Source organism: Leucopleurus acutus (genome assembly GCF_964270905.1).
Source record: "Leucopleurus acutus genome assembly, chromosome: 13".
Taxonomy (NCBI): Eukaryota; Metazoa; Chordata; class Mammalia; order Artiodactyla; family Delphinidae; genus Leucopleurus; species Leucopleurus acutus.
Genome location: NC_139155.1, coordinates 16775285 through 16787886, shown reverse-complemented (window position 1 = coordinate 16787886; position 12602 = coordinate 16775285). Strand labels below are relative to the sequence as shown.

General features: G+C 47.7%; 1 protein-coding gene across 1 annotated transcript in view; it reads right to left on the bottom strand.

Annotated features, from left to right (window-relative positions):
- Positions 1-8061: 8061 nt before the first annotated feature.
- ALPK2 (alpha kinase 2) overlaps positions 8062-12602 on the bottom strand; it is a gene marked incomplete at both ends in the record, with an annotated part of 115820 nt that continues 111279 nt past the window's right edge. The window contains 1 exon segment of the mRNA XM_082853600.1: positions 8062-8275. Coding sequence (XP_082709726.1) covers positions 8062-8275 — 214 coding nt within the window.

Below are 12602 nucleotides of genomic sequence, written 5' to 3'. Positions count from 1 at the left end.
GCCATTTTCCTCCAGGCAGTGAAGAGCTCTGCGCTGAGCCACGCACACCGCGTCGTGGACCAGAGAAACTCTTGTGAGGAGAGCTGCTGGCCAGGCTCTGGCAGAATGGCTTCAAGGCGCTTGTTCACGAACATACTCTGTCAAATATCTGTGCTGCGAGATTCATGTCCTGCCAAGGTTCCCTGCCCATTTCCCAGAGTAACTGAGCGGAGGCCACGCAGCTGTGGAAGCAGAGACTCGGGCTCCTGATGGGGAGGTACTCTGAGGGCACCCAGGCGCGGTCCTTTCTAAGAGGAGCTTGAGGGGGCGGGGGGACACCCTAGAGTATTTACTGTGTATCCGTAAATGGTGTAAATATATGCATGTAGTTATACGAACTGTGGCGATTCTTTTAAGCTGTTATGCAATACAGATAAAAGGATAAAGATAGAACAGACTAAAGTTATTTGGTGAAACATCTTGTAAGCACCCTGGAAAGTTCAATGTTGACTAGTGGAGAGACCCACCCAGTGAGGTGTCTCTGTCTCAAAGACAGTAAACATGCCCGAGGCACTGAGACCAGAGGCACTGAAAGCCAGCATGAGGGTAGTGACAGCGGGACCCCAGCAAAATGGGGGCAGGGGGCAACCAAGATGGTCTGGGGGCCTCTTCTGCACATCCCTTCTTTGCTTTGATATTCTTCCTGGAGGTTGCTAGGGCTCAGATAAGCGAGGGCTTTAGTGCTTAAAATGACTGTCCAGGGGATTGGAACTCTAGAGGCGAAATGGTGAGGGCAGAGCGCAGGAAAGCAGAGTACCATCCCATTTGGTTCACTACATCCTCTGGGGTAGAGGTGGTTTTTCTTCCTTATCTCAAGCTCATCATTGGGAGGGAGGCTGAAGGAAGATGACTCATGGCTGCAGGACCACATCTAATTTAAACCCTCCTTCTGCTGCAGTGAGGGGTTTGATTTATTGGTTTCCTGTAACACAGACCTGGAAACAATAGCAAAGACCCTATCGATCTTCAAGACTGTATCACAAGGCACTGTTAGCAAGATGTGTAAATACAGACATAAAGACAAAACAGGACCCCCTCCTGGGAAGCTGCAGCAGTGCCAAGTGAATCAATAATCGAGGGCGAACTTTTCTGTGGTCTGTTGATTCTGAGAAACAGCTGGACTACCTGCAAACAGCGGCTGCCTCTGTTGAATTTCATCTGCCAGGATTTTCCCACCTCGGCCAATTGCTACCCTGCCTGCTCTCCTTCCGGGTGGAGATGACCTGTATGCAGGGTTGGTCCCTGCCCTGTAGAGCCCTGGGAAGAGCTGCCTCGAGAAGGAAGTTTCCGGATGCTAGAATGGAACAACCTAATTTGGTTTCTGCCTCGCCCTTGTGTCCCCCCTCCCTCTCTGGGTCCCTCCAGGCTGCCTGTGACTTGCTTCTGAGCCCTTTAGAAGCGATGTCTTTCCGGTTTCCCGGTGCCCTCCCCTGCTTGTTGGCACAGAGATGCCTCCAATGGCAAGGCGCCCTCCTCTCTGCCCCTCCCCCTGACTCCTTCCTGGGCAAGCACTATACTCTCCGTATTCTAGCTGCTCAAGCTGTGTCTGTGCTAAGCCTTCAGCGCCTTATACATCCACAAAAACAAGCCGGTCTCTGACCAATCAGCAAAGCCCCTGCCTCCATCAGGCCCCCAGCCTGCTCCTCCTTTCTCCCTATTCAAAGGAAACCTCCTGTGTTTTCAGGCACATTCGCTTATTGTCACCCAGGGGTGCTCCTTTTCTGCTTGCTTCTGAACCCTGGCCCTTGAGATTCTCCCCCATGGGGCTACCTTCCTTTCTTCTCTTTGTCCATCCATCACTTCTTTTTATGCCCTGCTCAAAATTCACTTCTTCCAGAAAGAAGGAAGATGAAAGAGGAACTGGCGGTTGGAAGGGCTACTGATCAAAGCTGTGCTTATCTAAAAACAGCAAGAAGATAATGCAGCTGGGCTCTTCAGCAATTCCTGGACTGTCTTTAGGCAGCAAATGCTCCTTGATGCTTGAAAGGGAGGGTTTTTAAGAGACGTGCAGCAAAATTATTAAAACTTTGATTTGCTCAGCCCCCTTAATAGAGGGACCGTATAGCCTGGGACCAATCAAACATTGTAAAATGACTTGAAAACTGAAGCCTGAAAAAAATGCATTACATCAATCTACTGCATGGCATGATTTCTCCTCATTTTCCTCTTTTCTGAATATCAATGATAAGGAAAAATATAGTTTATTTACGGTTGTAGGTCATCTTTAGGTGATGTTTTATTGTACGATTTTTGCCCTCGCGAATAGCAGAATGATTCGTGAAACGCACTCCTTTATTAGGAGTGAGATATAGATATTTATAGATGACTAACTTCTCCAAGCTAAGAAGTCTGTAAAAGCTTGGACGCTGTGATGATTCATATTTATTGAAAGCCAGCCTTGGTCAGTTATTTTTATATGAAAATTAATTCTCATATCTTTGCAAGTTAGGTATCATTACTCATTTTGTAACCAAGCTGGACCCTGCTGTGTTCTCTGCCTCTTGTTTATAGAAAGACCTTAGCCTCCTAAGCTTTCCCTGAGTTCCAAAGAGCAAATTTAGTCGGAGAAGGGAAAAATGCAGAAACCAAGGAAAACAGTGAAGCAAGACAAAATAGGAGTTTAGTCATAAAACAAAGAATTTTAGTTCCTCTTCAGGGGCCATAATATTCTGAGCCATATCCTTGAGCTGTTTTGCAGACACTGAAATCCCCACCAGGTGGAGGATATTAACTGCATGCTGACCTCGAGCACATAGACCCAGAGTGGCTGGAACCAGGAAGTTGATGATGTTGACTCTCGATTACCTCACCACCAACCAATCAGAAAAATGTCCACGAGCTGAGCATGCACCCCACGACTCTCCCTCAATCTGTCTTTAAAAACCTTTCCCTGAAATCCACCAGGGAGTTCAGGTCTTTTGAGCATCAGCTGCTTGTACTCCTTGCTTGGCAGCTGCAATAAACACTGCACTTTCCTTTATCACAACCCAGTGTCAGTAGATTGGCTTTACCACAGGAGGGCGAAAGAACACAAGTTTGATTCAGTGACAATTTATCAGATGAGGGAGTTGGGTTCAGAGAGATGAGGTCACTCCCAACTCCTTTATTAACAAGTGGTATTGGAATAGGTTTGTAGCAATCAGATTCTCTTAAGAGATAAGAGTTCAATGGATGTGATGCAGATGGAGATGTTGACGAGGCTATGACATAGATGGGTCTGGAGTTCAGAGAGATAATTTGGGAATTGTCAGTGTATAAATATGCTTGGCTGTGACACTCCTCACTTTCACAGCTGACCCGCTGCACAACTCAAGGGGGCAACAGTCCCATTTCTCCTGTGTGAAAGACAAGGACACAATTTGGGTTGAATTGTCCCTGCAAAAACTCATACGGTGAAGTCCTAACCCCCAAGGACCTCAGAATGTGACCTGTGTTGGAGATAGGGCCTTTACAGAGGTAATCAAGTCAAAACAAAGGTCATTAGGAAGGGTCCTGATCCAGTATGACTGGTGTCCTTATAATAAGAAGGGAAAATGTGGACCCAGACACGCACCTGGGGAGAACTCCACGTGAAGATTGGACTCATGCTGCCACAGGTCAAGGAACTACCAGAAGCTAAGAAAGGGGCTGCAACAGAGCTTCCTCTATCACCGTGAGAGGGAGCATGGCCCTGCCAACACCTCGAGCTGGGTCTTCCAGCCTCCAGAAGCATAAGACAATCCATTTCTGTTGTTTAAGCCACACAGTTTGTGGTACTTTGTCACAGCGGCCCCAGGAAACCAATACAGACACCAAAGAAAGTATTGTGGACAACGTAACTCTGGGAAGCAACCACTACCTTACCATTCTTGTAGAGGTAGACAGAGAAAGAGGAAGGGATGGGCTGGAGAGGAAGATGGTGGTGAGACATCCCATCAGAATTGCTTCTGGTGCTAAAATGAAAGTTTGCGTCCCTAAGAAGCTGACAGACTGGTTTTTCTTAGTATCTGATGAAGACATGTAATGTTTGAAAAAAGCCTCTGAGATGATTTCTACCTTGGTCCATGTGGGCCTCTCATACAAAGTAGAATTTTAAAAATTCTTGATCCTGTGGTACCATTTGCAGTTTAAATATTTGTTCACTGCATCTGTCAAGTTGAAGTCTGTGCTCACATGACCACACAGATGAACCTGGCAGCCCATCTTGCCTCTCAGCTCTTATAGAACAGTCTAGAACAAGCCAGTTCTCAGAGGATTTCAGAGCTGCTACAGCAGAGAGTTGGAAAACATACCCTTTGCTGGAAGGCAGAAGAGGGTTTTGTGTCTCTTTGATTTTTTAGAACTATTGAAGCCCAAGTGGCATCTGCAGATCTAGATGGGGGAGAAATGCCTACCTGTTCACATTTGCACACACTGGGCCAGCAGAGCAGAGCGTACACAAAGGAAGAGAGCCAGGACCGGGCCGAGGCCAGCTCCTCCCATCTGCAAACAGTTGAACACATGCCCGACACACACACAAAACAGGATGTATATTTAGAAAAAAGAACACTGCATAATTAGAAAATCATTGTTACTTCTTTCGGCACTCTTTTTAATAAGAATCTATTGAAACCCTTTGCTATTAGGAGGCTTATCAGAAGCACGGCTGGGGAGGCGCTGATACAACAAGATAATGTGAAATAGTCACACGATCCCAAACCAGACGTCTCCAGAACAGGACGCCACTGGCAAGAAGTCCTCATCTCTGCCTTCCTCATTAGTGATAAACCTGCTGTTGGAAACACCAGCCCATTTTCATGAGGTGTCACCTGCCCTTCACGGAGCTCCGCCGTGAGCCCTTTAGGCAACAGAGGTGCTTGCGTGCATGTGACAACCCTGCAGGCATCAGGCACCACATCTCCAGCTGGACCCACCAGGCTGTCCCAGCTCCATCCCGGGCTGAGTGTTGTGTTTATAGACCTCCTAGCACCTCACACTTCCAGAGGCAGATGGGAAAAACCATAGGAACTGGATGTGGTGCAAAGTGAGCTAGAACAATGGCAACGGGTGTGGGCGTTTCTGAGACCCCAGAGAAACTCCTTTGGTGTAAGAGCTCACGGCACACTCAGCCTGTTAGTTGACGGTGCGAGGAAAACTGCCATTCATCTCAGAACAGAAGGTCAAGGTTTGGGTGGCTGGACAGATGGCCAGACAGCCCCACAAAGGCCATCCCTGGGAGCACTGGCTGCGACAAATCCGACTGCGGGCACCCCTTTTGTCCCTGGTCCTCCAAATGTTTATAAACAGATGAAAACAGATTATTATAAACAATAAGGGCACTTTGAAAAATAAGCTAAGCATCTGTAAAAGGAGGCAGGGGCAGCTCCGTCCAAGCCACCCTGTGGGCTGCCTGCAGAATGCCAAATCCGGGAGAAAATCCTTTCCTTTCCACTGTCTCTCCAAGTCCAAATTCAAAGCCAGCTCGGGGTGGGTGGGGGCAGGAGGGTTACAGGATGACTTTGACTTTTCATTTTGTACCTTTCAATAATTTTTTTGAACACTTGTGTTGATTTGTTTTGTTTTTTTTTTTTACAGTACGCGGGCCTCTCACTGCTGCGGCCTCCCCCGCCGCAGAGCACAGGCTTCGGACGCACAGGCCCAGCAGCCACGGCCCACGGGCCCAGCTGCTCCGCAGCACGCGGGATCCTCCCGGACCGGGGCACGAACCCATGACTCCCACATCGGCAGGCGGACTCCCAACCACTGCGCAACCAGGGAAGCCCGTGTTGATATTTTTATAATTACAAATTATTACCAAAGAGAGGGTCTTTGGTCCCACCCACACTGATGTATATACACTAATTCCAATCAAAATGTGCCCTGCGCTTTGTTCTTATGGAACTTTCTAGAGCTCCACTGCCAAATACCTCTGCAGGATCTCTGCAGGGAAAGCAGGCTACAGGCTGCCTCATAGAAAAAATGAGCATTTTGTCATCTGTAGCTGGGGGAGTCATTTCAGAAGAAAAGCTGGAGATGACAGATTTTCTGAAAAGATGAGCTGTGAGTGGCTGAAGAGTTTTCTCCTTCAAATCTCTTTTCAAAACAAACATCACATCATGTCCTCTTCTTTATCTAAACCCCACGCCCGTGGAGAGCAGTATTCTCAAGTGGAAGCAGCCAGGAGTCTCCTGTGGAAGCCTGCTGCCTCGGAGGGACTGCGCACGGTGACCACCCCGTACTGTGAGAGCTGCTGCCCTGTTTCTTTGTCTCCAAGTTGCTCCCTCCCAGAACTGAAGCAGCTGGATGCCTCCTCCAGCCGACTGCTGTTTGAACTCTAGGCCTAGTCACTCCCCTCAACATTTCAGGCCCTTTCTCCCTGTGATCTAGACACCCCTCCTAAGTGTGGTCCCAGGCCAGCACGCAGATCCCCTGGGAGCGTGATGGAAATGCAGAGTCTCAGGCCCCGACCCACCGAATCAGAGCCTGCATTTTCACAAGATCCCAGGAGGTTCGTGTCCACTTTCAGTTTGAGGAGCCCCCTCAGAGGAGGCCTAATAATCCTCCCTGGTCAGGGAGTAGTTGAAGAATCTTTAAAAACAACCAGCTACCTGAAAAGGCTACATCCTGTAGGTTTCCTCCTTCGTGCCCTTCTGGGAAAAAGCAAAACTATGGAGGCAGTAGAACAACCGGTGGCTACCAGGAGTTGGGTCTCCAGGGAAGGAGGGAGAAATCGGTGGAACACGGGGGATGACCGTGGGTGATGCTGTGATGGTGGATACATGTCATTGTATGTGTGCCAAAACCCAGAGAGTGTGGGCACAAAGAGTGGACTGAAATGTAAACTGTGGACTTTAATGAATCATAATGTGTCAATACTGGCTCCTCAGTGATAAGAAATGTATCACACGTCAGATGCGAATAATAGGGGGACATATGGAATGGCGGTAAGGGGCCATATGGGAACTCTTTGTACTTGCCACTCATTTTTTGGTACACGTAAAACTGCTCTAAAAAATAGTCTATTACTTAGACAATAACAACACACTGTTGGAGCCTGAGATGTTCTTATAGTTTGGGGTGCGTGAAACAGTCGCTGAGCTGTCCTTACAGCATTTCCTCTTGCCCAATGTGAACTGCTGTGGCCATTCTGCTCCACAGCTGGGCAGGACCCAGACTGGTAGGAAGGAGACCTCTTTGGAATGGGTGGATGGGACCAGGACCCTGTGAGCTTGTGTGTCCCAGCCAGGATTTGTACGCATCTTCCAGAGTAATCCTACGTGGGGCAGCCCTAGGTTTAGGGAGCTTGGATTTAGAGAGCAAAGTAGGAAGTGGATCACACTGGAAGTAGTGCTTATAAGAATGGGGAAAAACACAGATGCAAATATTCTGTGCTCCGGGAGACGTATTAGGAAATTACTAATCCTGGAGGAATGTGAAATAGGGCACAAATTCTAAAGAAAAGTGTCTGTGCTAAGACATGCATCTTACACTTTTTGTCTAAAGATGAATTTAATTAAACAGAACATTCTAACCAGATATGTGAGTAATGATGGGAAGTGGCCTGACGTTTCGGAAGCCCCCCTCCAGCTACAATAGCATAATCGACTCTAGTGCGACAGATAGACCCAATGACGGAATTCACGTTTCCTGTTGATATAGTAGCTGGATGTCCAGAAATTCTGAGGTTAGGAATGGGGGTAGGGAAGATTGGGGCTGTGGACAGACCCTGCTCAGGACCAAGTCCGTAACAAGACAGCCACGTGCAAATACACAAACAGACGCATAATGTGAGGTTGGTACAAAGGCTAACGGTAGAGACAAAGATGGACTTCTTTGAGACTGACAATGGATTCAGTCTCTCCATAAGCCTGCTCACAAATCCTGCTCCGAAATCATCTCAGTGAAGACAGCAGGTGACGGCTTTGGAAGCAGCTCGGAGCACAGGCAGCTGGGAATAAGGATTGTCAGCTCTCTGCAGGCTACGTGTTCCCTCCAGGGTGTTTTCAAATTTCTACCCACAAGGCTGTGTGCTGCCAGCCGGTGACCGTTAGCTAACAGGAGATGTTAGGTTTTCTTTCCTGCTGGGGTCCCAGATGCCGTCTTCCTCACGGTTGTGCAGTTTGGCTGAATTTTACTTTTCCCAATGCTTGGCTTCTTCTGTTTCTGGCTGTTTTGAAGCGACTTCAGCCCCAGCATTTTACAATACTTGTTACACTGGTGTAGCGCTTTAAACTGATCAATGAAGGTCATGGAACAGTTGCCTTTAAATCCTTTGTACCTGTGGGTTTGGGTGGAGGGAAACAATTTTTTTTTTTTTTAAACAGGACCCTTCACCAATATTCAAAGAAACGTTTCAGCGGGGAAACTAATGGTGTGTGAAAATATATTTATTCCTACTTTAGGCAAGAATGGCCAAATGGTTGACATAACTACTGATAGAAGAAACAAAACCTGTGGATTGAAGTAAAGGCAAAGACCAACTGGCATGAAGTAAAGACCAAAGATTATGATCAGACAAATGTTCTAGGGGTTGACAGTTCTGCTATGTCAGCATTTTATAGCTTTTTTTTTTTTTTAGTCATAGTGACTAGTGCTGGACCATCTCCATAAAAATTAGAAGATCTCTTGGTGATCTGAAAGCCATCCCATCCCATCCAGAGGTTCTGAATAAAGAAATCTAGAACTTTGGGGCTGGAAGAAGTTGAGTTTAGACCCTTCCACTTATCATTGAAGGAGTTTAGGCTGAGAGGCTGTGCGGCCAGCCTAAGACAGCAAAGCAAGTGGGTGTGAGAGAAGAGACCAGGGTGCAGCCCTCTGCGTCTCCCTCCTACAGAAGGGCTCTCTCCTGTGACAGTGCATCCTCTCCTCAGGAGAAGAATCTGGGCCTTTGTCTCTGGTAGGCTCCTGGAGGGACCCTGCTGACCTGCCTGGAGTGGTCTCAGGGGCTGTTCCTTCGGGTTGGGACATTTCATATTCAAATCGTCAATGGCTGTGTTTTCACATCTCGATCGATCATGGGAGGTAAGTGTCCTCCTGAATGGACAAGTCCCCATGCCCCCAAATCTCCAAAATCCAGCAAGAGAGCTGGTGAAGGGTTGCTGAGAGGGTGACGATGAGGAAATGCACACAAACCACCTAGATCAGCGCACGACGTACAGTGGATGACGTTCAATTAACGCTGGCCAGGCTGTGTTACAGTTGTCAAGGTTATAATGGGTGCAGCCGGTAGGGGCTTCCTGTGGAAGGGACGCTGAAGCTGAGATTGAAGGATATGGGATTTGCCTGGTAAAGAGGATACGCAGGGGTGTGGATGGCATATGAGACCATCGACATAATTTTCAGGGCCCAGTGCAAAACAAAAACATGGGTTCCTTGGGCAATAATTATTAAGACTTTCAAGATGACAACAGCAGAACATGCATTAAATGAAGCCCAGGCCCATCTGAGTGTGGGGCCTTATGTGACCACACAGCCTGCCTGCCTAGGAAACTGGTCCTGCTGGGTGTGAGTGAGTTCTGCTGCATTTGATTAATAGGGCCAAACGCTAATTGGCAAAAGGAAGTCTGCAATGCTGGCATTGCGCTGAATCTGTAGCTAACGTGATTCAAGAAATTGGGCCTCCTTCATTTGCTGGTAGAAACCATAAAGGCCAACAGACCTGAATTGAATAAACTGGGACTTGTGCGCTTTTCCCTAGGAAACCCAAGCTGGGTTTTAGGCTGTTAAGGGCCTGAAAGATTTCTTTCATCTCTGAAGCCAAAGCCTCAGTGAGCAGCTCCATCCTGACATGTTTGTTAAAATCCAGCCTGCCTCTTCCTCCTCCTTGAAGGGAAACGGCTCTTCCCCCTCTCCCTGGGAGCCCACAGTACATTTTCTTGTGAAAAATGACTCCGTTTTTAAAAGCCAAACTCCCTCGTTGAAGAAAAAGTCAGCCCAAGACAGGTGTTGACTCTAGCAGGGTAGAAAGAAATGCCACTGCCAATCATGTCATCTTTACATTTCTATCTTCTTCTGTAGGAGGTCATGAGAATGGCTGAAATAGCCTGCCTGCATTTCCTTGTTGCCTGAGCACGCCCTGGAGGGATGTGAGGCCACTTGGACCTGTGACTGTCAGATGGAATGGAAAGCCTAATCCCATCCTCCTGCCAGGGAGGCCCCACTTGTCTCACACCGATTCCTGAGCTTCTCAAACTAGGATGATCAAAGGCAGCCTCCCTATAGAAGCACATTGGAAACTAGTCAAGGTCATCTGTCTAAAGCTGCCTTGAGGCTTGTAGACGTTCAGACAACACCTAGTCTCAGCAGAGAAGAATCACTCGTTGCACTGCAACCTCCCAGAAAATTTGCTAATTGCTTCTTAAGCCCAGCCTGGCGGTCAAGTGTATAATGCTGCGTAACAAATGGTCCCTTACATAATGGTTCCCACCTTCTGAAACGGGAATGGCTGAGTTTGGGACAAAGGAGCAGGACTTCTGGGCAGCCCAGCTGGGTGGAGCCCAGATCTCTTCCTAGGAATCTAGCACCTTCTTTAGACTCCTCCGGGAAAGCCAGAGTAGGCAGCAGAGACTGGGGCCGATTTTACTACAGAAGGCCACACACAGATAGGGCAAGGCCCTAGAGTGAAGGCAGCTTTGCTCAGTCAAGGAGCCCCTGACTCAGCCCCTGGCTTCCTTCAAGCCCCAGCTCGAGTGCATTTCTGTGGAGCCTCCCCCCTCTCACACCATGAGAAGAAATCTCTCCAGCATCTTCCCTGTATCCTTGTGAGAACTACACCCACTTCTCAGAATTCAGGGTATGCCTTCCCGTGCACAGACTGATCTCCCCCAGGACACTACTTTATGTCCAGAATACCTGTCTAGGGAGGCTCTTCAATAAAGGTCAAGGGAAGAAATGAACGCATGCCGGCCCCATCCTCCGAGTTGCCTCATCTCGGCCCAGGGCATCTCCAGATCACACTGCTAAGCTTCCTTTTCTCTCTCCGTCTAATTTTGGACTCTCAAATGGGCCTCCCGGGCAATATGGAACATCCCTCCCCAGCTATCTCAGGTGTAGACTATTTTTGCTACCTAGCATCTGCAGAATTAAAAATCGTTCTCCTTTCTCAATTTGGTCTCTGTCTCAGCCAGGGCTGCTGAGCTTCTATTTGACCTCTTATTCTCTCAAACTCACAGCCATTGCTGCTGCCTGGGAAGAAAATAGGGCAACAGCGTTTGTGTTCCTAGATCAGTTAACCCAGAGTTTTTCCAAAGGACACAAGTTCAATTACACCAAGTGCTCGTACACCCAAGAAATGAAAAATCCAGGCTCTCCTGCTTGTGGTCCACCTTGCATGCCACGTGTGCCATCTGCCACCCTCAGGATTGGAGGGGACCACAAATTTGAAGCATCATGACATCTCTCCAGCAAGGTCCCCATTGCAGACACTCGCCATTGTTGTTCCTGTTGGATGAATGTATTGGGTCGAATAGTGTCTCCCCCAAAAGTCATGTCCTTCCCAGAACCTCAGAATGTGGCCTTATTTGGAAATAGTGTCATTGCAGATGTCATTAAGATGAGGTGATACTGGAGTAGAGCGGGCCCTTAATCCAATAAGGGCATCTTACTGGTGTCTGTGTAAGAAGAGGAGAGGATATAGACACACAGGGAGAATAGCACGTGACAACAGAGGCAGAGATGGGAGCCGTAATCTACAAGTCAAGGAACGCTGAGGATGGCAACGACCTCTGGAACGTAGGAGAGAGGAGGGGACACATTCTCCCTCAGAGCCTCCAGGAGACACTGACCCTGCTGCCTGACTCTGGACTTTCAGCCTCCAGAACTGGGAAAGGACACATTTCTATTAAGCTACCCGGTTTTGTGATCATTCATTTTGGAAGCCCAAGGAATCTAATACAATGGGAGAAAATAACCTTGTATCTGAGAACTTTCTCACACATTTCCATTTTTAGAAACCTTAGTTCTATTGAATTTTATTAACGGAATCTTTGTATCCTTATCCTCAAATTAGTATAATTTTCTAGCCCATCGCTTTAAATTATCCATCTTCTCTCACAATCTCCAAGCACGGAACAATAAATTTACTCTACTGAACGTCATCCAGCAGAGTATTTTCGTAAATGTCTTGCCCCTTGGATGGGCGTGGGGCATACACATCACGCAGGGGCCTTGCTAAAGTGCTGGCTTGGAGTGAGTAGGTCTGGGGTGGGGTCTGAGACGCTGCATTTCTAACAAGCTCTGAACCCATGCAGATGCAGGGACCCCCCTTGGAGTAGCAAGGAGACTAAAGTGTGAATGATCTCACATCATCCTTCTTTGACTTCAGAAACCTCTTTAAATCGGAAACTGGACCTCTTTCCTTCTTGCCGTTTGTGTCATACAACTTTGTAAAATCACTGTCACAATCCACTTCAGGAGGAGCCAGGAGGCTATCTTTACATCCTGCCTTCGCTCCACACAGATTTATTCAGCTTTTCAACATTCAGTATTATGTGGGCTGCGGGTCTGTCACAAATGGCTTTTATTATGGTGAGATACGTGCCCTCTATACCCACTTTTTTCTGCATCTATAGAGACGATCATGTGGGTTTTGTCTTTTCTTTTGTTGA